Genomic DNA, 23,437 nt, shown 5'->3' with positions numbered 1-23,437 from the left:
GCAATTTTGCCAAAAATTTCCTAGTGTCTTTTACAGCATTTTTCTATTCATGATAAGTCTCATATTCAACTCGTAATTTTATGAGTTATTATGTTCACCACACATTCTTTACAGGCTTCCTATGCACTTAACAGATTGTCATTGTGATAAGTCACGTATTCAAAGTATTATTTGATGCTCTTATATGTTCATTACATGTCCTTCAAAAGCTTCATATGCACTTAACGGATCGCTACCCTCCTTTCTATTATCAATTTTGTACGTCAGTTTATTTCTAACTTTATGTTTGCCATCTACTTACGCCACGCACCACAAAGATACTTTTTGTAGTATCTTTAGTCAGATCCTCAAGTCTCATCTACCTAGTTGGCAATGTGATGTTATTTACAAACCAAGATGATCATGATGTCTTCATCATCATCCTAAGTTTGAGCTGATGTTAGAATATTATCATACTTATTATAAAATATATTCATAATACTCTATTATGTATGGTAGTATGATTTATTTTCTACCATATGTAATTTAATTATTGTGTAAATCAATCGATATCAATCAATCTCATTGATTTATTATATTTTTATTCTTTTTGTCTTCATTCATGAACCTATAAATAAAAACATATGTTATGTATTCAATAACAATTAACAATAGCAAATATGTAACTTTTAAAGTCTCTTTCACTCATTCTCTCTTCTCTCTTGTTTTCTATTTTATTTTTTTGTTTTCTTCAATGGCTATGTATCTAACGTCAACCTTAGTTCTATCTCCACGTCAGCTACCATATCTAGATCAATATCTTCACTTCTTTGCCACGTACGTTTGACCTATATTAGAGACTAATTTTTTTATCTTCAATATTTTTTTTTTTTTAATTTTTATGACTACAACTAATCTTTTTTTAGATTATTATTTGCACAATAAATTAAATATAATAAACTAAAATATTACGAATATATTCTATCTAATATTCTGACAAGTTGTAAGTACTATTAGGTGCTTATTATTGCAGACTAGGAAAGTTCATATTATTTTTATTTTTATGCTATTTCCCCCTTTTTATTATTTTATTATTTTCTCCTTAGTTTTCTAAGACAAGGAAGAGCTGGTGAATTTGAAAAAAAAAATTATGCTCGTCATTCTTATATTACATACCGCGTATGATTTTTTATTTTTATTTTTTTTCTTACTAAATGTGTAAAATATGAATGATGAACAGAAGAATTCAAATAATGTAATAAGAATAAAAAAAAATTAAAACATTATGATATGAAATGATACGTAGCAAAGCCCGAATATTATTTCTTAGAATAAAAACTAAAACGGAGAAATTCACCTCGATGCATGTTTTGGATTACTCTTATAATAAGTTTTTTCATGAAGAAAATTCCAAGCTTTTATGGGAGGATAACCAGAGTGGTAGATAGTCGTACGTAAGACTTTATTCCTTTTTAGTATTCACTATTTTTCTTTTTTCATCATTCATTTTCTTTGCCTTTTTTGTCCATTTTAGGACTTGGAGATCCTATATTCATTATTATTATTATTACACACTCAAAATTCAACAAAGCCAATAAACATGGCACATATTTACCGGGGGAATCATGCGTTTTGACCGTGGAGAAATTCTTCCTTCATGCCCTGTAAAATGGCTAGGGCAAGTATACAACATACTGTGTTGAAACTTGAAAAAGTCGCATATAGACATCAGTGGGTGCTAGTAAAAGATTTCTAGAAGATGCTGAAATCAAAACTATTCAACACGCTGCTGCTGTTTGTCGCATACAAGAAGAGTACTCTTTAAGACTGGTTGGTGTTTGGGCAGCAAATATGGATTGAATCCCAAGTTCTGGAGAAGCAAATGTTGCTCTTCTAGTTGTCACAGACAGCAATTAAACATCCAAACCTTGTAACTGATTGGAAAATTTCACCATACATCATGGACATCCATCAGGACCATCTCATGGCATTCCAGAACTGGAAAGTGCAAAAAATCCATCAGTCTAATGAGTCACATCCACTCTTTCACTTGGATGCATCCGATACAAGTCTTCCCCTATATAGACAGTGGCAAGGACTCCCCTTGGCCATGCTTGTGATTATTATATCACTAGAGGTATACTTCTTTGATTAGAAAGGAAAAACTGTACAAGTTACTATTCAGAAGACGACGATGGCGTATGTCATCATGCTTGAGCAATCCCCTTTTGCACAAGCATATCATACACTACATCAACTTTGCTCGGTTCTACCTTGAACAAGCTATGGGCATCAGACTTCTTGGTGACATTGCCCTTCATAATTTCTAGTGAGATGATCTGCAGCATGTTGAGATAATGTGAAGGTAGTATTCTGATCTCACCACAAAGCCGTTTCTCCTGCATTCAAATATCATATCAAGAATATAATCAGAATCTTCAGTTAAGCTTGGTATATATAACTTTGCCACATGGTTTTTTATTTTTATTTTTTTATTGACTTGTTAATTTATTTTATTATTATGAGTGAATTACAGAGATGATGACAACCCAATAGGTTTAAAAATTGTGCAGATGATGAAGTTATCGGTTTAAAAATTGTGCAGATGATGAAGTTATCTTTCCATGCTAAAGCATAAAAAATTGAGGACAGCCTTCTTACAGTTTCAGAGAGTAAATCCGCTCCTACAAATCCAGTGATGTCCCACTCTTGAAGAGAGTTTGAAGTAGCTTGCATTGCAGAAGACGTATCCTTGCCACTGGGATGTAGAACAGGGGACTCCTTAGGAACTCCTTGAGTACTGGCATCAAATTCTCCTTTGAGATGATTTTGTCTTTGCAAGACTTTACCACCTGCACCTTGAGCACTTTCATTAACTCCTTGCTCACTTTCTTCAACTCCCATATTCCTCTTCTGTTCAAGAAACTTATTTGCCTCGGCAGCTGTTCGACAGCCTGCAGCTCGAGCTTTCTGCATAATTAGCCAATAACTAGCTGGTCAGCCGTCTTCTTCAGCCATAGCTAGCAATGAACACAAGTACTAAGCAAAGTGACAGGAGCATGTGCGCTACAAACTAAAGAATCCAATAAATAGCATCTCAAATGTTCATGGCTCAGGTGGTAAAGTGGGGATAAGGTATATCCTAGGTTCAAACTTTCCTAACGAAAAAAATAAATAAAAAAGAAAAGGAGAGAGAGAGGAGTGGCAGGGGGAAGTATCTTAATTGAACTTAGCATGGCTTGTTTGTGTTGCCAAACTAAAGCATATAGAGGGAGTTGTTGATAGGATCAAGTTACTAAAGCATATGGAGTGATTTTGAGAGCTTTCAGACCTGAAGATCTTGTATTCTTTTGACTATTCGCTGTTGCTCAATAATATTCTTAAGCAACTCATCATGCTCTTCTTTTGAGTGGAATCGCATGAAGACCCTGTAACGTCGGCATATCTCCCTTTCTTCAGGTGAGAGGCTTTTCTCGAAAGGGTCAGGGTAAAGTAAATTTCTTTCCAGTATGAAATCTTTCCTGCGCTTTCTCTCATCAAGCCTGTCAAGAAGTCACAATATCTTTAAATAAGCTCTAGAAAAAATACCTCACATACAGCAGTAATGCAGAAGCAACAAGTCTACAGCCCATTTGGCAAAATGTGCTATGCAAAGTCTTCCAGCCATAACATACTTTAACATTTCACTAGCACTGAAAAATTCAAATGTTATAACAATAATGAAAAACAGATATATGTTAATATGTACGGTTAGACCTCACATACAGCAGCAACGCAGAAGCAACAAGTCTACAGCCCATTTGGCAAAATGTGCTATGTGATGTGTTCCAGCCATAACATACCTTAATGTGAAAAAATCTAAAATTTAAGATGTTATAACAATAATGAAAAACAGATATATGTTAATATGTACGGTTACACTAACCGACTTAGGCTGTGTTAGGAACCGGAGTACCAGGTTCAACATTGCTGAGCTGCTACTGCATGTGATTTGATGCTGATTACATAAATCATACAATAGGAAAAAATGGATATGTGTAGTTGCATAACATGTTTCGGCCACTAGACAATGAACTTGCTGCAGTAAACAGCAATATCCACCACAATATACAATCATTCTGAATTACCAGAGTATGTTGCACGACAAAGAATGGATCATCTATTAAGTGAATGATTAAGGAATAAGGACCTTTCTTCTATATTTAATCAAACAAGCTCGACCATATATCTCAATTCGGTTCTAGGCTGCTCAACTCATACTCAATCTAAAATTAAAGAAATCAAACTAAAAAAAAAACAATTAATACTTGACTTAGGATGACTCATTGGCAACCCTATCCCCAAGTTGGTTGTATCATACTTAATTGGCATCTAGCCCCAAAAAAGACAAAATAAAATAAACGGTATCCTATTGGGAGTCTACAAGGTGCTCTCAACAACATCAAAAGCAATTCCTTCATGAGCTAGATTACATAGATTTATTCAAAACTTAATGGAAAATTATCTATTTCCTTTTAGTACATATAGATTGATAGACTATCAGTCTTGTCTAGGAATAAGAATAGTTTCTTTCATGAAACCAGCACATTGAATTGAAAATAAGGTTACCTTTTCGAGTAGATACGCAGAACTCTTAATTTCAATTCGTGCTCAGCATCACCATCAGTATCCCTGAATTCCATATCTGCCAGTACCTGCTCTGCATCATTATCATATTCAATCTCAAACTCCTGCCTCTTGAAGTTATAGCCACTCAATTCTGTCATAGAAGGTTCCTCATCCCCCGGAACCCTAGGCTTTTTCTCTCCAATGCTCCTGTCTGCCGGAAATTCTGCACAATTATTAAGAAAAAAGAATGTATTAAGCACACTCGTAAAACGAGATTTTATATTTTCTTCACTAATTTTACTTATAAAAAAAATATCTTCTTCACCAACTCATTGCCATGGCAAAATCTACAATTGTAATTTTTTCCCATTGCATGGAAATGGTATACATATCAATCCAAGAAACCTTAGTTTTTTTTTTTGGGGGGGAGTTTCAACAAAACCGTGATTCAGAAGTAAAACTCCTACATTTTGCAGTCTACCTTTTTTCATGTAAAAAGGTAGAGTTTGACCTTTTCGAGTTTCTGGCGAAAAGTAGATGTGTACTCAAGAATTTGACCTTCCACGCATACTCAAGAAGGAGATGCATACTCGACCTTTATTCAGGGACAGTCAAATTCTTGAGTATGCGTCTACTTTTGGCCACAAACTTGAAAATGTCTCTAGCATCCAAATTACTCGAATAAATATCAACAAGATTTTATTATCAGTTGAAGAAAGGTATCCAATAAGCTTATCTATTACAAGAATTGCCATTAAGCAAAGCAGTATATAGGGAAATGATTGGAACATATAATCAAATACAGAAAGCATACCTTCTGTGCTAGTGCCATCCTTAGTCTGAACTTTATTGGAGGCCTTCTTTATAACACCTGAGAAAGTGTTACCACTGCTTGAATCCAGACCTGTGCCTGTTCCTGATGCCAATATTAAAATATGTGTGTGATTTGGTCAATCATAAATCCTACTGCACAAAACAACATATAGATACTGATCAAAAAAAACATATAGAGGTAAAGTCGGTACACAAATTACGCAACTTTCTAAATGTCACATTTTAGATCAATTAATTGCAAATACAATTTTTATAATGATTTCATTTTTCACAGTTTGGTAGGTCTTTACATCCATCAACATCAACAAATCCAAACTCAACACCGTCCAGATCCATAAATCAAACAAGACTAATCCTCTTTTTATTGGCACCGGGTGTCTGGGAACAGTGTCCCGACTAATCCCAAAGGTGCACAGATCCTCATCAAGAAGTTTCCTACAAGTGCACCTCGGGTAATTTAAGGGGAAAATCTCCGTCCAATGGCCCCTAGAGATTGTTTGCATCCAGAACAAGACTACCAATCCTTTTTTTTTATATAAGTAAACTTTAATTAATCAAAGAATAGGCTTAGCCTAGTACAACTTAAAAACACAGCTCTATGCCTCTCTAAGAAGGCACCAGAGAGACAAGAAAATCATGTAGGTCCACGCCATTGAAGTCAACAGCAATGGCCCACGTACATAGTGTGCTGTAAAATAAATCTATAAGTTCCTCCAACGATCTCTCCTTGTCTTCGAACATCCATCCATTCCGCTCCCGCCACAAACACCACATGATGCATATAGGGATCATCTTCCAAAAGACTACCAATCCTATCAGCCACAATAACATAGAACACAATCCCTGCCCACCATTTCCTTTAACAAGGACAAATTTAACCACAGCATTTATGCCACCGCCGTAAACCAAGAAATTTTGTGCCACAGAATGATGGACAGTCATCTATTGGAGCAGTATAGATCACAGAGTAGATAAATACAATAGCACTGAAGAGCACTAAAAGTATCTCTCTCCAAATTTTCCAAAGTTGCGTTTCAGAATTTCTCATTTTGTTTTTAAATTACTTAACTTCAGCTTTTAGTTTTATGGGAACACTGCTTGCTTTTTCAATTGAGATTAAGCAATAACATGACTAATTTACATAATTATGAATGAGATGAAGCAAATTGAATAAATTCAAATTTTCGGGACAATTAAACAGGGATAGAATATCCTCATCACTAGTGACCCTCAAGATATTGACTGGAGTACCTGATGTTAAGCTAGATGAGGAATGCCAAGCCAGACCTTTTTTGGATTCATCACAACTGATGAAAAACATCAAAATAATTAGCACAGGAGAACCACAGACCTAAATTGTAAATAACTACAGAGCGATGAAGTTTCCAATACCTGAGTCTTCCTGAGAATGGAGACTCTTCTTTCAGCGTAAGCTCCCCAATCTTAGGAATTTCTGTGGGAAATAAAAGTTAAATCAAGCAGCATTAACACACAATAATACTAATATCTGATAATAAACTTATGTGTGAGTTTTCTCTCCGTACAACTAAAACTCCGATGCTGGTAGGTGGGGTTTTACGGTGAGATTTTTTCAGAGCATTATAGTTTTAAGATGAGATTAGTGTGATAATGGGGAATCCGAAACACGAAACACTAGATTGAAGCTAAACTCTTTGTGTTGAAGACAAATGGAAGTTTCAAGATTATTACTAAGAAGAGTTAAAAGGTTGTGAAAGAGGTGAGGTTGGGGGATGAACACGGTGAAGTGATTTGCTACATCATTAGAGGACTGCCTGAAGGGTGAAAAAAAGGACTTTTACACTACAACACGAGAGGGAACCAGAAGCTTCATAGCGCAGAGATGCTCCAATGCACATGGTCGTTACATGGCACTAGTGGAATATAGAAATGGTGGAAGACAAGACTTTACTTCGTACTAAAGACAATAGACGGTATGGGATGGAGGAAGCTGGCAGGTGCATTGAGAGAGGATGGTCGCAACAAAGGGCAGCCATTTTTTAGGCCGATGGCGGTGGTGAATCACTCAAAATCGTATAAGGATGTCCTCAATCAGTCGTTGGTCACGGCACCGATACATACGCAAAAAAGGGGCAATGGGCATGGTGGGGTGGCGACGCAGGGAGGATACAGTGAGCCACCATAACAGAAATGGCCTTGGGAAGGATTGTCGTACTGCTGGCACAACAGACAAATAGGGGCAAGGTGGTGGTGGTGGTAGTAGTCACGTCGGTATGCCAGAGGTCGACGTACATAGTACACTTTTGGACATGAGAACGTAGATGAGGCATTTGCAAGAGAAAATAGAATGTCTTATACATTGCGTTAAGGAGAAGAGGATATGGGCTTGGGCTTGGGCTTAGGCCTTGGACTGAGCAAGGAAATGGGCTGCTCTAATGGGCCTCACGATGTGAGCCTGGACAAAGGCAAGGTTGAGCTGGATTCTACAACCCAACCCATAAGGAAGCCCAGAGGAGCTTGCACAGCGTCAGGGCCCTCTGGGCGGACACAGAAAGGATCGCCTGACGCCGACAACCCTCTGGGTGGCTCTTCAATGACAGCCCCAATCGACCCCCTGCAGATCAAGCCACTTCTCGAGTCTTCCTTAAACCCGAGAGTGGATCCCTCTCTGGATTCACCAGCAGCTGACTCGCCGATGCAGATCCCTATTCCAACGAGAGAGATTATCACGGAGGTTGCTAAAAGCGAGATTTCTTCGTGCTCTACCGTCGTAAATGGATTGTCGCAGGTCTTCGAAGGTTCCATCCAGCTAGTCACAATTCATGGTAGCCCCTCAGTTGGTGTTCCTAACCAGGATGGATCTGACGAAGGGGCCATGAGAATATCCTGGAGGCTACCAGAGGAAGGTGTCCCTACCCCTTTCGAGAATATCTTCGAGGCTGCGAATGAGGGGTTTGTGCAAGAGTATGAACTGCAGTTGGTTTGTAGGGAGCCAGAGGAAGGTGTTGCCTGCTTTGAGGAAGGGATAAGGGATGACCCAAGCCCATAATGTTCTATGCTTCAAGGTTCACATGCCGATTCACTGTCGGATTGGGTCCTACAAAAGGTGGATGAAATACGGGAATGCGTAGGGATTTCGTGTAAGGAATTTGAAGATCAATTCAAAGCCCTCCTTATCGCTATCGAATCGGGTCAACCTCACTTGGCTAGATCCTATGCCAAAAAAGAAAGGGAATTAAAAAGACTAGCTTGCCCTATTAATTATGAAGCTCGGGAAGGTAGTGCAAGTAGAGGAAGGAGTAAGGGTAGGGTGAATACCTGCAATTAATTAAACCAAAGATTTTATCTTAGAATGTAAGGGGGGCTGAATGATCCGGATAAGAGCCTCCATGTTAAAAACTTACTAAGAAATTGGAAGGCTAATATAATGTCTTCAAGAGACCAAGCTGAAGTTAATATATAGAAGTATATTTAGAAGTTTGTGGGGATGCCTTCACAAGGTCTGGGTTTATCTTGCTTCCAAAGGGCCATCGGGAGGTTTACTTCTGTTGTGGGATACGAGAATCGTTAATCTAGTTGACGAGTATATCGGGGAACATTTGGTGGCCTGCTCCTTTAAAAATGTGGATGATGATTACAAGTGGTCTTTTGCTGGTGTATACGGTCCTAATCTAGACAGTAATAGAAGGTTCCTTTGGGAGGAGATTGCTAGGTTATGTAGCTGGTGGGATGGGCCATAGTGTATTGGGGGGGATTTTAATATCACCCGTTTTCCGAGTGAGAGGTCAGGGGAATCCTATATCAGTCCGGCAATGGCAGAATTTTCTGATCTTATTTTCAAACTTAACTACGTAGATTTACCTTTGGCCAAGGGGGGGTTGGGGAGGGGGGGGATTTACATGGTCCAATGGGAGGGTCTAGTCAAGACTAGACAAATTCATCGTATCCTCGTATTGGGAGGCCCATTTTCCAGATTTATATGCCAAAAGAGACTCCCGAGACTTTGTTCAGACCATTTTCCTATTTTTCTTGATTGCGGAGGCCTTCATGAGGGACGTAGATATTTTAAATCTGAAAACATGTGGTCGAAAGCTGACGGTTTTGTGGAGAAGGTGAGAATGTGGTGGTCCTCTTATGATTTTCTGGTACACCCAGCTTTGTGTTGGCTGGAAAACTTCTAGCCTTGAAGAAAGACCTGAAAATGTGGAATGATGAAGAATTTGGAAGATCAACAATCAAAGGAAGATTCTTTTTGAGGAACTTGCATGTTTGGATGAAAAGGACATTGCCAGGGTTCTCGCGAATGAGGAGAAGGCAAGGAAGATTGTTGTTATGACTAATCTGGAAAAACTTACTCTCATGGAAGAGACCTCCTAGCGACAAAAATCTCAGGCCCTTTGGTTGAAGGAAGGAGATAACTGCACCAACTTTTTTCATAAAGTAGCCAACTCTCATAGAAGGTTTAATGCTATTGAGGTACTGCATTCGGATGGAAATGTCCTTTTAGACATATTCGATAATAAGAATCACATAGGGCAGTTTTTCGACAATCAACTAACAGAAATATTTCCATGGAGGCCTAAGGTTGATAGGTTGAAATTTCACACGATCGATCAATCATGTGTTGACTGGTTAGAAAGGATGTTTGAAGAGGAAGAGGAAGAGGTGCTTAAAGTGCTAAAAGGAATTGACAGCAATAAAGCGTCGGGACCAGATGGATTTTCCATAGCATTTTTCCAAGTATGTTGAGACATTCTCAAGGAGGATGTTATGAAGGTTTTTGTCGAATTTCACTCACATATGAAATTCGAAAAAAGCCTTAATGCAACCTTCATAGCCCTTATTCCGAAGAAGGCAGAGTCAGTGGAGGTGAAAGACTTTCATCCTATAAGTCTTGTGAGTGGAGTGTATAAGATCATAACCAAGGTTCTCGCCAACTATATGGGCACGGCCATGGACAAGATCATTTCAAAGAGCCTCAAAATGCTTTTATTAAGGGGGGACATATTCTGGATTTGGTACTAATAGGAAATGAATGTTTGGACAATAGAATTAAATTCAGCATGCCAGGTATCCTTTGCAAACTAGATATGGAAAAGACATTTGATCATGTTAACTGGGACTTCTTGATTTATATTCTTGGTAAATTTGGCTTTGGGGAGAGGTGGCGCAATTGGATGAAGTATTGCATCACTAGCGCTAGATTCTCAGTGTTGGTTAATGGCACTCTCGAGGGTTTTTTCAACAGCTCTCGTGGATTGAGACAAGGAGATCCTTTATCTCCTCTTCTCTGTCTTGGTCATGGATGTACTGAGTAGAATGGTAAAGGCAGCCGTGGATGGGTCTTTTTTGTCTGGATTTTCAATGGGCAATATTTCTTTTGGGAGCACCAATGTATCTGATCTTCTTTTCGCTAACGATACTTTAATTCTTTGTGAGCCGGATGCTAATCAAATTCGTTCATTGAGAGCTCTCGTGCTTTGTTTTGAAGCTACTTCCGGCCTCAAGGTGAATTTTTCTAAATCGGAACTGGTTTTGGTTGGCTTGGTAAACCATATTGGAAACTTGGCTGAAGTCTTGGGTTGTAAGGTTTCTTCTTTGCCTATGAAGTACCTCGGTCTCCCTTTGGGGGTTCCTCATAAATCCAAAGTAATATAGGACGGCGTGATTGAAAAAATTGAGAATAGATTTGTGGGTGTGGGTGTATGAAAATTTATTAGGAAGGGCTAGGAGGATTTCATTCGTAACTTTAGATTTGTGGCAAGGAGTGAAAATAGAGTTAGATTTTGGGTTGATGTTTGGTGTGGTGATGCTACTTTAAAGGAGGTTTTTCCTTCTCTTTTCAGAATTGAATTGCATAAGGAAGCCTCTATTGCTAATTACATGGACTCTTCGAATGGCCTGCAACAGTCGAATGTGTCATTTACCAAAGCAGTTCAAGATAGGGAAGTGGGAGACATTTCCGATTTATAAAGCACTTTTTTTTTTATTGGCACTAGGTGTCTAGAACAGCATCCCTACTAATCCCGGGGGTGCACAGGCTCTCGACAATGAGTTTTCCGTAAGTGCACCTTGGGTAATCCCCCAGTTCGATGGTCTTAAGAGATTGTTTGCATCCAAGAGGATTTGAACCTTAGACCTAGGGGGAGCATACCCCCAAGCCCAAGTCCTTTACCATTTGAGCCAACTCCTAGGGGTTAATTTCTACTGGTATGCACTGAATTTGGAACAAGGTGTGGAGGACAAACTGCTGTGGACACACCCCGGGATCAAGGAATTCTCGGTTAGGTCTTTATATAAGGCTATGTCTACCCACTCTTCTCAGAATTTCCCTTGGAAGAGCAAAGTGCCCCTAAAAGTCGCTTTCTTCGGTTGGCTAGCCTCTCATGGTAAAATCCTGACCATAGACAAGTTGAGGAAGCGTGGTTTCTTCATAATGGATTGGTGCTTCATGTGCAAAAGGATTGGCGAATCAACGGATAATCTTCTTCTCCACTGCGATGTGGCAAAGGCTCTATGGGATGAAGTCTTCTTAAGGCTGGACGTTGCTTGGGTGATGCCCAAAAAGGTGGCGGACCTATTGGCTTGTAGGAGCGGAACACAGGGAATCGTCAAGTAGTGGATGTTTGGAAGATGGTGCCCTTTATGTCTTATGTGGTGTATATGGAATGAGAGGAATGGAAGATGTTTTGAAAATAGTGAACATTCATTGGAGGGGATTAAAGACTCATTTTTCCAAACTGTGTTACTTTGGGCTAAGACTATTGTATTAGAAGGGGGTAATTTTAGTGACTTGTATTTGTATACATCTTGTGCACATGGGCTTCACCAAGTTTCATTCAATGAATAAAGTTTGTTACTTATCCAAAAAAAAATTAGTGACTTGTATGCATCTTTTTTTGTTCGTAGGCTGTAATTAGGCATTTCTCTCTTGTATACCACCTGTGTACTCGGACTATGCCTAATTTTGAAGATCAATAAACTTTATTAATTATCAAAAATATATATATCTTATAACTGACAAGAAAATGAGTTATAGGCAATGAATGAATGCACACAAAATATACACATCACCAAGAAGAAGAGTGAATTGGTTATTTACCAGCTCAATGCTCTAGAAGTAACATTTACATAGAGCAACAGAAATATATATACTATATAATTTTCAAAGCAAAAACATTGCTCTCATGAAGCCACATCATCCACTATCTCATTTTATCCCATGAAGCCACTTATAAAAAAAATTATTATCAAATGGAAATTATTTCTATAAAGCCGCATCATCCCTCCAATTGTATTTATTGTTAAATAACGGATCAAAAAAATTATAGTATTTCTAAATAAAATATATACATATATATGAATTAAGTTAAACTTATTAAATGAACAATAATTAAATAAATAATTTTTATCCAAAAATAAAATTAATAAATGGAAAATTATATATTTAATCAGTTTTTGAAGCTCACTCCTTTTAAAGAAAAAATGAACCTGAGAAAAATATAGCGACATGGTTAACTTCATTATCTAATGAAATAATACATTACCCAAAAAGGGTTCACAAAGATGGATTCCACAACTTTTTTCTTTATTTTTTGTGGTATACGGTAAAAAATGAATCTAAAAAATTTTATACATCTTTAAGACATTTAACATATTTAAATTATTTAAAAAATTATATTATCTTTAGTTAAATATCTTATAAAATGCATGCGCATTTTGCGGGTCTGTGACTCATATAGAAGTAATAGCCAAACACATCCCACATAAGCATGCACAATGAACAATAAATCAGTATGGATCGTCCAAACTATATGGTATTTGGTCTCCTAAATGAAAAACCAGTTCAAACCAATCAAATCTGTTGAAAATAACTAAAACTAAGAGATACAAGCCAGCAAGTGACGAAGAAATAATACACAGACTGACCTTTTCTCACTTCACCGGGCCCTTTGGCCAAAGCAAGGAGCTCCGCCCGACTCTTACCCATAACATGCGACATGTCCTGGGTAAAGAAATTACAACATTACAAGCATTTTAATTTTCAAGTGCATAATATACCTACATTGTGTAACTGTATAAACATAAATACATATATATATATGTAAGTATTTATGTGTATAATCACGTATTTATGTATCCATGTGTTAACACTTACAGGGAGAGGAAAGCACGGAGAGTTCATGTATATGCCATTATAGTGGTCAATACATTGTGATTTGGTTTTTGTTCCAACATGTTCAGCAACTTCAGTCCAGTTACCAAATCCATACATTTCAATGCCCTGAAAAACAAGAAATTCATTACCCAAACATCAAGGGAAAAGACATGGATTCGTGAAAGATAAGGAGTAGCATTTACAAAATAAATACATCAAAACTATAATTCTTCTAATGAAAAATGAACTTTTCAGTAAGTTACCTCCAAAAGTAATATCTCTTCATCTGTATTCCAGTCTGGACATATAAGTGGGAAAGAGAGATTGTCCTGTCAGGAAAAAAAAAAATGTCTCCTAATCAGCATATACATGCATAGTAACTGAGGCAAGAAGGCAAACAAATAAAGTAGTCCATATTTCCAATTTCCAGCTTCATTTCATAGAGAACCACAATATAAAATAAGTTCCATCATCTATCCAGTAATTAATCAATTTGTATGAAATAGCCCCCATTCCTAATAGAATTGTTTTTTGTTCTTTTTTTTTTTTTTTTTTATAAGAGAATTGCTGTTAATAAATAAAGAAAGACATACATGTTTTGATTAAACAAGAAATGTTATTCTTTTGACAGAAATGTAAGTACTTCAGGGAATCAGGAGGGCAAAATATTTCTTCACATGCAGAATGAATGCCGATGAAGGGAAAAATTGAAAAACAAGTCTTATCCAAACTGGTTAGGATTGAAGCACAATCCTTTTCAACACTATCGCTCCGTCCGGGGAAAAATTCACCGATAAGTCAAAAGCCATGAGGAATTTTATTAAAACACGGACCAAAATGCATTTCAGCTTCAATTAATGTTGCCATTAACTTCTCACAATTGCATTCCAACATTTTTATAATGACTACTAACGAGCAAAAAAGGCAAGGGGGAGCAGAGGAAGGAAATTCAGAGATTACAACTCTCTATCTAATTGTGGCCATAGTAACATCCTTACATGCTGAGGCGCCAACAAGAGGGGCCTAGATGGTTCCCACAATGAATCCGGAAGTCTGCTACCATGGTTGAACACAGGGTTCCATAGCCCCTTTCTTACGACAGACCAAATCATAGCTTGACTAAAGCTCCACCAAAGACAGAAGTCGAAGGGTAAGAATATAATGAGCATGAGTCTTGTCCTCTTAACACCACACTATGGAAACTCAAACTCATGCCTCTCATTCAAAAATCTCATGGGAGTGAGCCATTCACACTAAACTAACCCTTCTGATGGCAATTGCATTCCACCTATAGCATCGTTATTTTGCTACTCATCCATCTAAACCTTTTCTCATTTTAGCCATGGTTATGACTATGAAGAAACAAAACAAACAATAAAGTTCATAATTAAAAGAGAGAGAAAAAATTATCCAAACTTTAGGATATTTCTGGCAGTGAATGATGACAAAGGAATCATAATAATTAGATTTATGCGCTGCATGTCTAACTAGAAACCTGCTTTCAGAAACCTATATCATACATACCAAACAATAATTTGAAATTAGAAATGTGTTTTGAATAAAAAATAGGTTTGAACGCAAACATCCACAAGTATTCTAAAGTTATATGTGCTTTCCCAAGGATTACTAAGAGGAGAACAAAGAACATTAACATAGATATTGTATAACAACCAATATGAGTACTTACAAACATCTGATATCATACTACACAGTTGGAATGCAATGGTACTAATTAAATGAATTAATGCCGAATAAAGGTACTAACCATAACCCTATAAGGATGATTGCTCTTGTGCGGTGTAACTTCAGCTCCAACAGAAAAACATTCTACACAAAGGTCAAAATCTGGGCACATGACACACTTCATTCGAATCCTCCCCGAAATATCTTTGTTGCAATAATTACAGTGGTACAAAGCCACTTTCCCTTCAGAAATTCCTTCAACTACCACATTGTCAGAGATTAAGTTAGTAGCCGACCAGGCCTAAATCTACAAACTGAAAATAGCACAGAAAGGACCAGCATACAACTGAAAAATAAGACGCATCAGAATTCATGCAGACCAGAGTTATTCAGTAACTTTTTTTTTTTTTTGATCGGCAAATAAAATTTTATTAATCATAGGAATAGGCTAGTACAGATATAGTGGCCCATAAAGTACTCCTAGCACATTAAGGACCAACAATCAACACTCCCTTCCTTCATGCGAAAAAGAAAGTTAAAAAGAATTATCGTAAAAATAAAAAAGAAACACCCACATCCCAAGTCCTGCTAGCAGTCTTGTCTTCATTTTTTGCATTTTCCTCTAATTGGTGGCTTGATGCTAGTGGAAGAAATACCTGAAGGAGTAATCCCCATAGTTTCTACATTGGAAACAGTCCTCTTTCTCTTGGACCTATTAAAAGTGAAGAAAAAACAGTTCAAAGTGAGACCGCTATGAAGAAAAATGAATATAATTACAGAAAGAAGTAGAGGCTAAGTATAGTTCTTTCACCGTTTATCACTACTGATATGTACAAAGATTATTTTCTTTTAATCAAATAGTTGGCCTCGTTCTGGTTTCTAACAAATAATAATTAACACGCTTTCGCAAGAAAATTAAAAAGAAAAAATTTAACATAAGGGCTCATGTTATTAGGTTATTGACATTGAAAAGTTAAGATTTATAACAACCGACGGAAGTTAATGAGCTTAAATTTGCAGGAAATGGACAAAATTATACGGACCTTTGATTTGGATCATCCTCCGCAGGATGCAACACCGCCCGAGACCGACCCATCGCTTCGATTCACCTAATTTGAGAGAGAAGAAAACGCCCTAAAATTACATTTCGAAAACACAGAAATCCCCCCACCAAATCCCCCAGAATTTTTCACGTTAGTTCAAATTAAAATATGAGGTTCTATTTGTTGAACCGACCAAACTTGAAGACATGTCAATGGGGTTTCAGCCTCGCCCAGAGCCATGGCCGCACACCGCCCCCGCCCCAAAATGGCACAAACCTCTTCCCATATTCCCAAGGGTTTGGGGACATAACGTAACACCTTATGAACTGAAACCATAATCGAGAACTGAGGCCCCAAGTCCGGCCCTTCCAGCACTTCGGTTGGGCATTACCAGATTTCAGTTAGAGAAATATGGAGATTACCTTAATTCTTTTAAGGGCGCCGAGCCTAGAGAGGCCTAGCTCCTATTTGTCAGCTGAGCTCGCCGGAAACTAGTCGCCGTATTTTTTATGCGCTTGCCGGGGGCGGTGAGTTAGTGTTGGTATGTGAGTGAAGGGTGCGGTGAGTACGTGAGCAGAGACGGAAGGAAGAAGCTACTCTTCGTTCCGAGCGTGGCTGAATACATGTTCCGCGGTTTGTTTACATATGGAGAACTGCAAGATATTTGTGCTGTGGATATTAGAAATGCTATAGACAACCGGCCAGTGTACTCGCCGCGGCATCGCGTCCGATGTGGCTACAATGGAAACGGCAACGTTTCACAAAAATTGAAAATAGAAGGGGCTCTGTTCTCCATCCCATTTTGCATCCCCATTTTGATTTTTCTCATCGTTTCGAAGACAGAAGATGCTTTTGTCTCTATCCCTATTTCCAATCCACATTTTCTCTATCTCCTTCTTCCTCCATCCTCACAATTACGTTTCAAATTCGAGAAAGCCACAGACCTCACTTTGTCTTCATTTTGCCCCCATTTTCTCTTTCTATTTTCTCCATCTTCTTCTTCTCCATCCCCACGATTACCTTTCGTAAACCTCTCTTCATCTTCTCCACGTCACAGTCGAACCCACGATGGTTTTGGGTCTCTTCTCTTCGTTCTATCCCTGCTCACACTCACAAGTTTCATCGGACTCCATGAACTCTTGTCACAATTTCTCCCTCTCTCTCTCTCTCTCTCTCTGGGTGTTTGGTTGTTGAGAAAAACAGAGGAAAATAAATGCGAAAGGAAATTTATAACTTCAGGTCTCGATTTGAGCTCTAATTTTGTGTGATTATCTTTTTGGTTGCAGATAAAACATATAAAAGTAAATGAAAAGAGATTCATGATTTTTCTCAAACAGTTTATAACTCTGACTTGCTCTATGTATGCGTGTTTTCATAAGGGGGCATTTCCATAGAAAGCTTCGACGATGGCTCTCTATCTCCAGATTCGGTCCTCCTCACGTCAAAGCTCCAAACCATCCTTTCAAGAAAAGAAGTCACGAAACTAGAGGAAACTATAGCGGCAGATTTTGAAGTATCATCCAAGAAAAAGGTCACAAGTAGTGATAGAAGGATGAGGTGTGAAACGAAGAGAAGAGACCATCGTGGGTTCGGCGGTGTTTGTGGCTGTTTTTGTGAGACAGAGCAATGAACGTGTAGAAGAGGAAGAGAAAATAGAAAAGAGAAAATGTGGGGCGAAATGGGGAGGGAGACACAAGCCCTTCTGTCTTTGAGCTACAGTGAAACGAAACGTTGCCATTTCCATTTTAACTACGTAGGATGCAATGCCGCAGCGGGGACACAGGCGGTTGTCCATAGCATTTCTGATACTGCTCTTAACCCCGCCGCGTCCTCGCGGTTGAACTGCCACGTTAGTTGATAATATTAAAAATTTTAAATTTAAATTTAAAAAAAAAAATCCAAAAACATAACGTGGAGGGAGAGAATTATTTTCATTTTGAAGAAACCGAATAGAGCCCAAACCAAAGCAGAGCTGCGGTCTTCGATCTGTTGTGTGGTCTTCTCTTGTAGTCTTCGATCCGTTGTGCAGTCTTCTCTTCTAGATTTTAAGCCTATTCTTTCATATACATTTTTGGGTAAGATAACGGCTTATTGTTGGGTTTTAGCTGGGTTTTTCTTTCATCGACATTTTAGCTGGGTTGTTGCTTTGGGTTGCTCTTTTCTTTTTTGTTTGCATGTGAAAAATAGTTTTGTTTATTAGCTTTATACAGAGACCATTTACAAGGAAATTTGATATATTTGCTGGGGGTGTGTTTTTTAAGCTTGATTTTAGTTGTAAACGTATCACGTCTGTCGGTGGATGAAAAATAAAAAGAAAAAGAAAGTGGATCTCATCTGTTTGTTCATTAGCTACTATAAATTTGGTAGTTTAAGATCTAGTTCACGTGTGGTACCGTTTCAAGATGATGATAAGGATGACTTGAATGTTGTAATCAACGACATAGTTGAAGAGGTTCATGAGAATAATAAAGATTGGCTGGACCTTTCTTTGAGGATAAGAATCAAAGATGAAGAAATGTGAGATGACTCGTTACTCCCAGCTAGGATGTCCTTATAATAATCTTATACCCCACCAATCAATAGGTAGGTGAAAGGCTGATTGACGTTGAACCAACCCACTTCGCCAAGTACGTGAAAACTTTAAATCTGTACCATTTTATTTTTTTTAAGCACTTTAAATTAAAGTTGTACCTACTAGGAGAGTCCTTATAATTATGTAATGTAATGGAAATTTGGTATATTTAGTCTCGTATCAGTATGTGAGGTGCAATTTTCATGGTTTTATGCTTAACTTAATGAACTTTCTATTGCAAAAATGAAAATCCTTCAATCTAGTTCTATTATATTTCGTTGAACTTTCTATTACAAAAATGAAAGGCTACGAAGTTGAATATATATAACTGTAAATGTTGATTTCGTTGAAGTTATGGTTTTGAGTTCTTTTCTGTTCCTAGGCCGGTTTGGCTTTCAAATCGAACACCAGCTTTCTATCCTTTGGTTTTAAAAACCTCCATGTCCTTTCACTCGGCATTTTAATTGCTTTTGCATTATAGTTTTTTTTTTTTTTCCCAGCTATAAAAACCCATTTGCCGAATGTCAATTGGGTGTCTTCAAGTTTGTACTAATTTTCAGCATGAGAAACAGTAAAGAACAGCCAACTACGCAGACATTATCTAACTCAAATCCCCATCTGAGGTATATATGTTATATGATTTAATATATCAATAACATTGGTATTATTGAGTCGATATTTATTTTCAAAATACATGAGTAACTTTATCTAATAACATGTTAGGCCATATCATCAACTAGTCCAAACATCCCAAATTACATGCCTGGTTACTTTGGACCAGTGCCTACGTGGTCACCGACTTTTCTACCATATCCGATTGACAACCAATATCTAATCAACATACAGGTAGTGATAACTGATCAGGATTCATTCTTAATAAGTTGGCTTCTTTGCAGGAGTTTAATTGCAGACTTTTTGTATTTATTACAAAATGCTGGTTACCCATTTCAACATATCATGGAACCTCCGACTCCTATCAGCAATACAAGCTCTGCTACAAGCATAATAGTTGGTTCAGAAGATAATAGACCTGATGGTGTGGAAACTAAAGCACCATGTGGATCTCCTAGAGTTGAAAAATGTACTGAAGAGAGACCAAATCCTACGGAATCTGATGATGGTAGTGCTGAAAAATTTCAGAATGTCCAAGTGGATGATGATGATACAATTGAGGAGTCAAAGTCAGAAATAAAGTTTAATTCCCTTGAAGATTTATTAAGTTATTACAAGGAATATGATAAGAAATGCGGATTTGGGATGATGGTAAAAAATGGACTGAGAGGGGAGAAGATGAGTCTGTTAGATATGTCACCCTTGCTTGTGCCAGCAGTGGGAAGGCTCGGAATAGGATGTTGAATGTTGACAACCCATGTCCGACAGGAAAGACAGAATGTAAGGCAAAGATTAATACCTTAAGATAAGATGGAGTGATTCGGTTGACGACAGTACATAATATCCATAACCACGACCTCAGTTCAAATAAATCTCGCTTCTTCCGATGTAATAGAGAATTTAGTAATGCCGTAAAAAGGATCCTAGTTACAAATGACTTGGCACAGGTGGTGCTGGAGCGCTACGAGAGTACTTTTTACAAATGCAATACAAAAATCCTTGGTTCTTTTATATGATGGATATAGATGATGACGGGAGGTTAAAAAATATTTTCTGGGCAGATCCTTGTAGTAGTGCAGCGTACCAATATTTCGGTGATGTGGTCACATTCGACATCTCATACCTAACAAATCGATATGGGATGCCATTTGCACCATTTGTTGGTGTAAACCACCATGAGCAATCAATTCTGTTGGGAGCAGGCTTGATTTCCAGTGAGGATACTGAGACTTTTGTGTGGTTATTCGAGACATGGTTGCAATGCATGGATGGTATCGCTCCGAAAGCTATTATCACTGATCAGAATAGAGCGACGAAACATGCAATCGCAATTGTTTTCCCAAAAATCCAACATAGATTTTGTCTTTGGCATATACTGAAGAAAGTTCCCAAGAAGCTTGGCTCATATGGTTCCTACAAAACTGGAATAAAAAATGCATTGATGAAATATGTATATGACACCCAACGTGTTGATGAGTTTGAGAAATGTTGGGATCAATTGCTTACCACTTACAACTTGCATGAAAATGCGTGGTTGCAAAGCCTATACGTTGAGCGTGAACATTGGGTACCGGTATTTTTGAAAGAGTGTTTTTGGGTTGAAATGAGTACAATGCAGCGAAGCGAGAGTATGAATATATTTTTTGACGATTATGTTCATTCTATGACAAATTTGAAGAAATTTGTAGACCAGTTTGATAACGCGTTGAAAAAAAAGATTGAGAATGAAAATATTGCGGACTTCCAGTCATTTAATGTCACAATCAACTGTATATCTAGATCTCTGATTGAAAAGAGGTTCCAAAAGTTGTACACAAATGCTAAATTCAAGGAAGTTCAATAGCAAGTCAACGGTATCATTGACTTGAATCCAAAGTTACATAAAAGTGATGGTGCAGTAAAGACATATATGGTAGATGATGAAGTTTTTTTTGGAAGAGTTTATTAAGCTAGTTACACATTTTGTGGACTTCAGTGAGGAAGATGTAGTTGCAAAGTGCTCTTATGGATTATTTGAGATGAGGGGATATTGTGTAAGAACATTTTGGTCGTATTCAGGTGTAACGATATTAAATTTTTTCCAGAAATGTAAATTTTAGATTAATAAAGGAAGGATATTAAAAGGTGATACATATTAATCCATAGTAGCTATGATGCAGGGGAACAACAGGCAGATTCTAATAGATATTCAAATCTTTTAAATATCTATTATCAGATGATTACTCATGCAGTGGGTTTGAGAGAGCATACTGAGGATGCGAGAACTAAGTTATATCCAATGATTAATTTGTATCGTGCCAATCAAAAACCTCCATCGATGACTCAAATTGGTTCCAATGTTGATAGTACGGTAAAGGACACTACGGTCGCTGGTTCTAGGAAGTACGCAATCCACATGTTGTGCGAGGTAAAAGCAGATCTCCATCTCTGATAAGAGCATCCAGGATGGAGATAATAGACATTCGAAAAGTTAAAGTAAAGACAAAGAAAGCACCAGCAAAGGGGAAGCGTAAAGATGTGCATATATTTTAATATTCATTTTTTATTTATATTTTATTGACGAAGAAATGATTTAATTTATTTTTGTTTGTTAAATAATTATTAGCGGAATGGAGGAGATACCCAAGTCATGGATAGAGAAGATACACCTGTTGTGGAAGTATGCAGGAATTTATTTGGCCCTTCTGAGATTGATCTCTCCAATGTTGGACACATGCATGTATATTAATAAGTTTATATTTATTACTAATTTTCATTATTTGACTATATATTTACGTTTGATTTCCAGCAGACTATTCCAAAAAGAGAAAGCATGGCTATAGACATTACTGTAACCCAATCTCGAAAAATAGTGATGCATAGTCAAGAAAGCGTAAGTGGTTCATAACTTTTTTTTCGAGTTTAATACTAATATCTATTACCTGAATAATATATTTGTTTTTTATTATTTACATATGCAATTTGGGTTAGATACATCACAACCGTTGCAATGATGTGTTCCTAGTTAAACTTTTTTGTGTATTGAATGTATTGCCCAGGTTCTTTTGTTTATTGAATGTATTTGAGGGAGAGACTTTGTTGTGAAGTTGGATTGGATAAATTTGTTGTGGATGGAACATATTTTGTGTATTTGAGGGACTTTGTTGTGAAGTTAGAACGGGAGCAATTTGTTGTGGATTGAATATATTTTATGTATTTGAGGGACTTCGTTGTAATGATTTAGTTGGATAAATTTATTGTGAATTGAATATATTTTGTGTATTTGAAGGACTTTGTTATGAAGTTGGATTGGAAAATTTTGTGACAAGAATGAATATATTTGTGGATTTGAGGGACTGAATGGTTGTGAATTTGATTGGATAAATATTTGTGACAAGATTGGATTAGAAAATTTTGTTGTGGATTGAATACATTTTTGTGTATTTGAGGGACTTTGTTGTGGATTGGATTGATTATATTTGTTGTGGATTGAAGAGGTGCATGCAACAGAAGCATAAGGTATCTAATAACCGCCCCTCTAAAACATGCTTCAAACACAAGTTGCCTATGGGGCTTGAGTTGTTTATACGTGTTTTTTTACTTCTTGGTATTAAGGATTGGAAGAACAGAGAGAGAGAGAGCAACTACTGAAGCCAAATTACTTAAACAAATGTATAAATCCAATAGCTAAACATATAACTACTAACAACATTCTCAAATTACTTATATAACACTAGGTAAAATACATATATAAATGTAAAACAATAATAAATCTGAAGTAGCGTGCCTAAACGCCTTATTTTAGCTTCATGTATATTAAGCACCAACTCCTTTTGCATAACTTTGTCGTTTTTATTGGATAGTACAATCTGCACCCTCTCGAGGAGATTCACTATCTTATGCAATTCAATCTCTCTCTTTTCGAGAAGATCGAATATCTTTTCGACATTTTTCTCTTTCTTTAACAGTTCATTCATTCTTTCTTGAACT

General features: G+C 37.2%; 3 protein-coding genes across 5 annotated transcripts; 2 read left to right on the top strand and 1 right to left on the bottom strand.

The window, feature by feature from the left end:
- Nucleotides 1-1,560: 1,560 nt before the first annotated feature.
- LOC109002857 (transcriptional adapter ADA2-like) lies at nucleotides 1,561-16,934 on the bottom strand. 3 transcript variants are annotated; one of them, XM_018980769.2, is made up of 14 exons: nucleotides 16,707-16,934; nucleotides 16,285-16,350; nucleotides 15,898-15,953; nucleotides 15,324-15,502; nucleotides 13,822-13,887; nucleotides 13,559-13,684; nucleotides 13,330-13,405; nucleotides 6,814-6,874; nucleotides 6,673-6,728; nucleotides 5,402-5,503; nucleotides 4,588-4,810; nucleotides 3,311-3,521; nucleotides 2,641-2,949; nucleotides 1,561-2,378 (listed from the first exon to the last, which is right to left on the bottom strand). In XM_018980769.2, exons 2-14 carry the CDS (start codon nucleotides 16,335-16,337, stop codon nucleotides 2,187-2,189), a joined length of 1,710 nt encoding a protein of 569 aa, XP_018836314.1. In that variant the 5' UTR covers nucleotides 16,338-16,350; nucleotides 16,707-16,934; the 3' UTR covers nucleotides 1,561-2,186. The 3 variants fall into 3 exon arrangements, with proteins under 3 accessions (XP_018836314.1, XP_018836315.1, XP_018836316.1); XM_018980770.2 differs by having other exon boundaries at nucleotides 5,402-5,497; nucleotides 16,707-16,904; XM_018980771.2 differs by having other exon boundaries at nucleotides 15,817-15,953; nucleotides 16,707-16,902.
- On the top strand, nucleotides 16,899-18,519 carry LOC118347948. The gene is made up of 2 exons (XM_035688510.1): nucleotides 16,899-17,523; nucleotides 17,664-18,519. The coding sequence occupies exons 1-2, from the start codon at nucleotides 16,908-16,910 to the stop codon at nucleotides 17,912-17,914; spliced, it is 867 nt and encodes a 288-aa protein (XP_035544403.1). The 5' UTR covers nucleotides 16,899-16,907; the 3' UTR covers nucleotides 17,915-18,519.
- Nucleotides 18,520-20,483: 1,964 nt separating this feature from the next.
- On the top strand, nucleotides 20,484-21,311 carry LOC109002855 (protein FAR1-RELATED SEQUENCE 5-like). Its single transcript, XM_018980767.1, has one exon. The coding sequence runs from the start codon at nucleotides 20,484-20,486 to the stop codon at nucleotides 21,309-21,311; it is 828 nt and encodes a 275-aa protein (XP_018836312.1).
- Nucleotides 21,312-23,437: the final 2,126 nt, after the last annotated feature.

Source organism: Juglans regia, chromosome 3 (genome assembly GCF_001411555.2).
Source record: "Juglans regia cultivar Chandler chromosome 3, Walnut 2.0, whole genome shotgun sequence".
Taxonomy (NCBI): Eukaryota; Viridiplantae; Streptophyta; class Magnoliopsida; order Fagales; family Juglandaceae; genus Juglans; species Juglans regia.
This window is presented reverse-complemented; position numbering and strand designations above follow the sequence as displayed.

Excerpts from the sequence above, each read along its gene's own strand:
- LOC109002857 (XM_018980769.2), bottom strand. The coding sequence starts at position 16,337 with ATGGGTCGGTCTCGGGCGGTGTTGCATCCTGCGGAGGATGATCCAAAT. Across the intron at positions 15,503-15,897 it reads TATGGGGATTACTCCTTCAG|TTGAAGGAATTTCTGAAGGG; the intron begins GTATTTCTTCCA and ends ACAATGTGGTAG. Across the intron at positions 5,504-6,672 it reads CTCATCTAGCTTAACATCAG|GAACAGGCACAGGTCTGGAT; the intron begins GTACTCCAGTCA and ends TATTGGCATCAG.
- LOC118347948 (XM_035688510.1), top strand. The coding sequence starts at position 16,908 with ATGTTCCGCGGTTTGTTTACATATGGAGAACTGCAAGATATTTGTGCT. Across the intron at positions 17,524-17,663 it reads AAGGAAATTTATAACTTCAG|GGGGCATTTCCATAGAAAGC; the intron begins GTCTCGATTTGA and ends TGTTTTCATAAG.
- LOC109002855 (XM_018980767.1), top strand. The coding sequence starts at position 20,484 with ATGGATATAGATGATGACGGGAGGTTAAAAAATATTTTCTGGGCAGAT.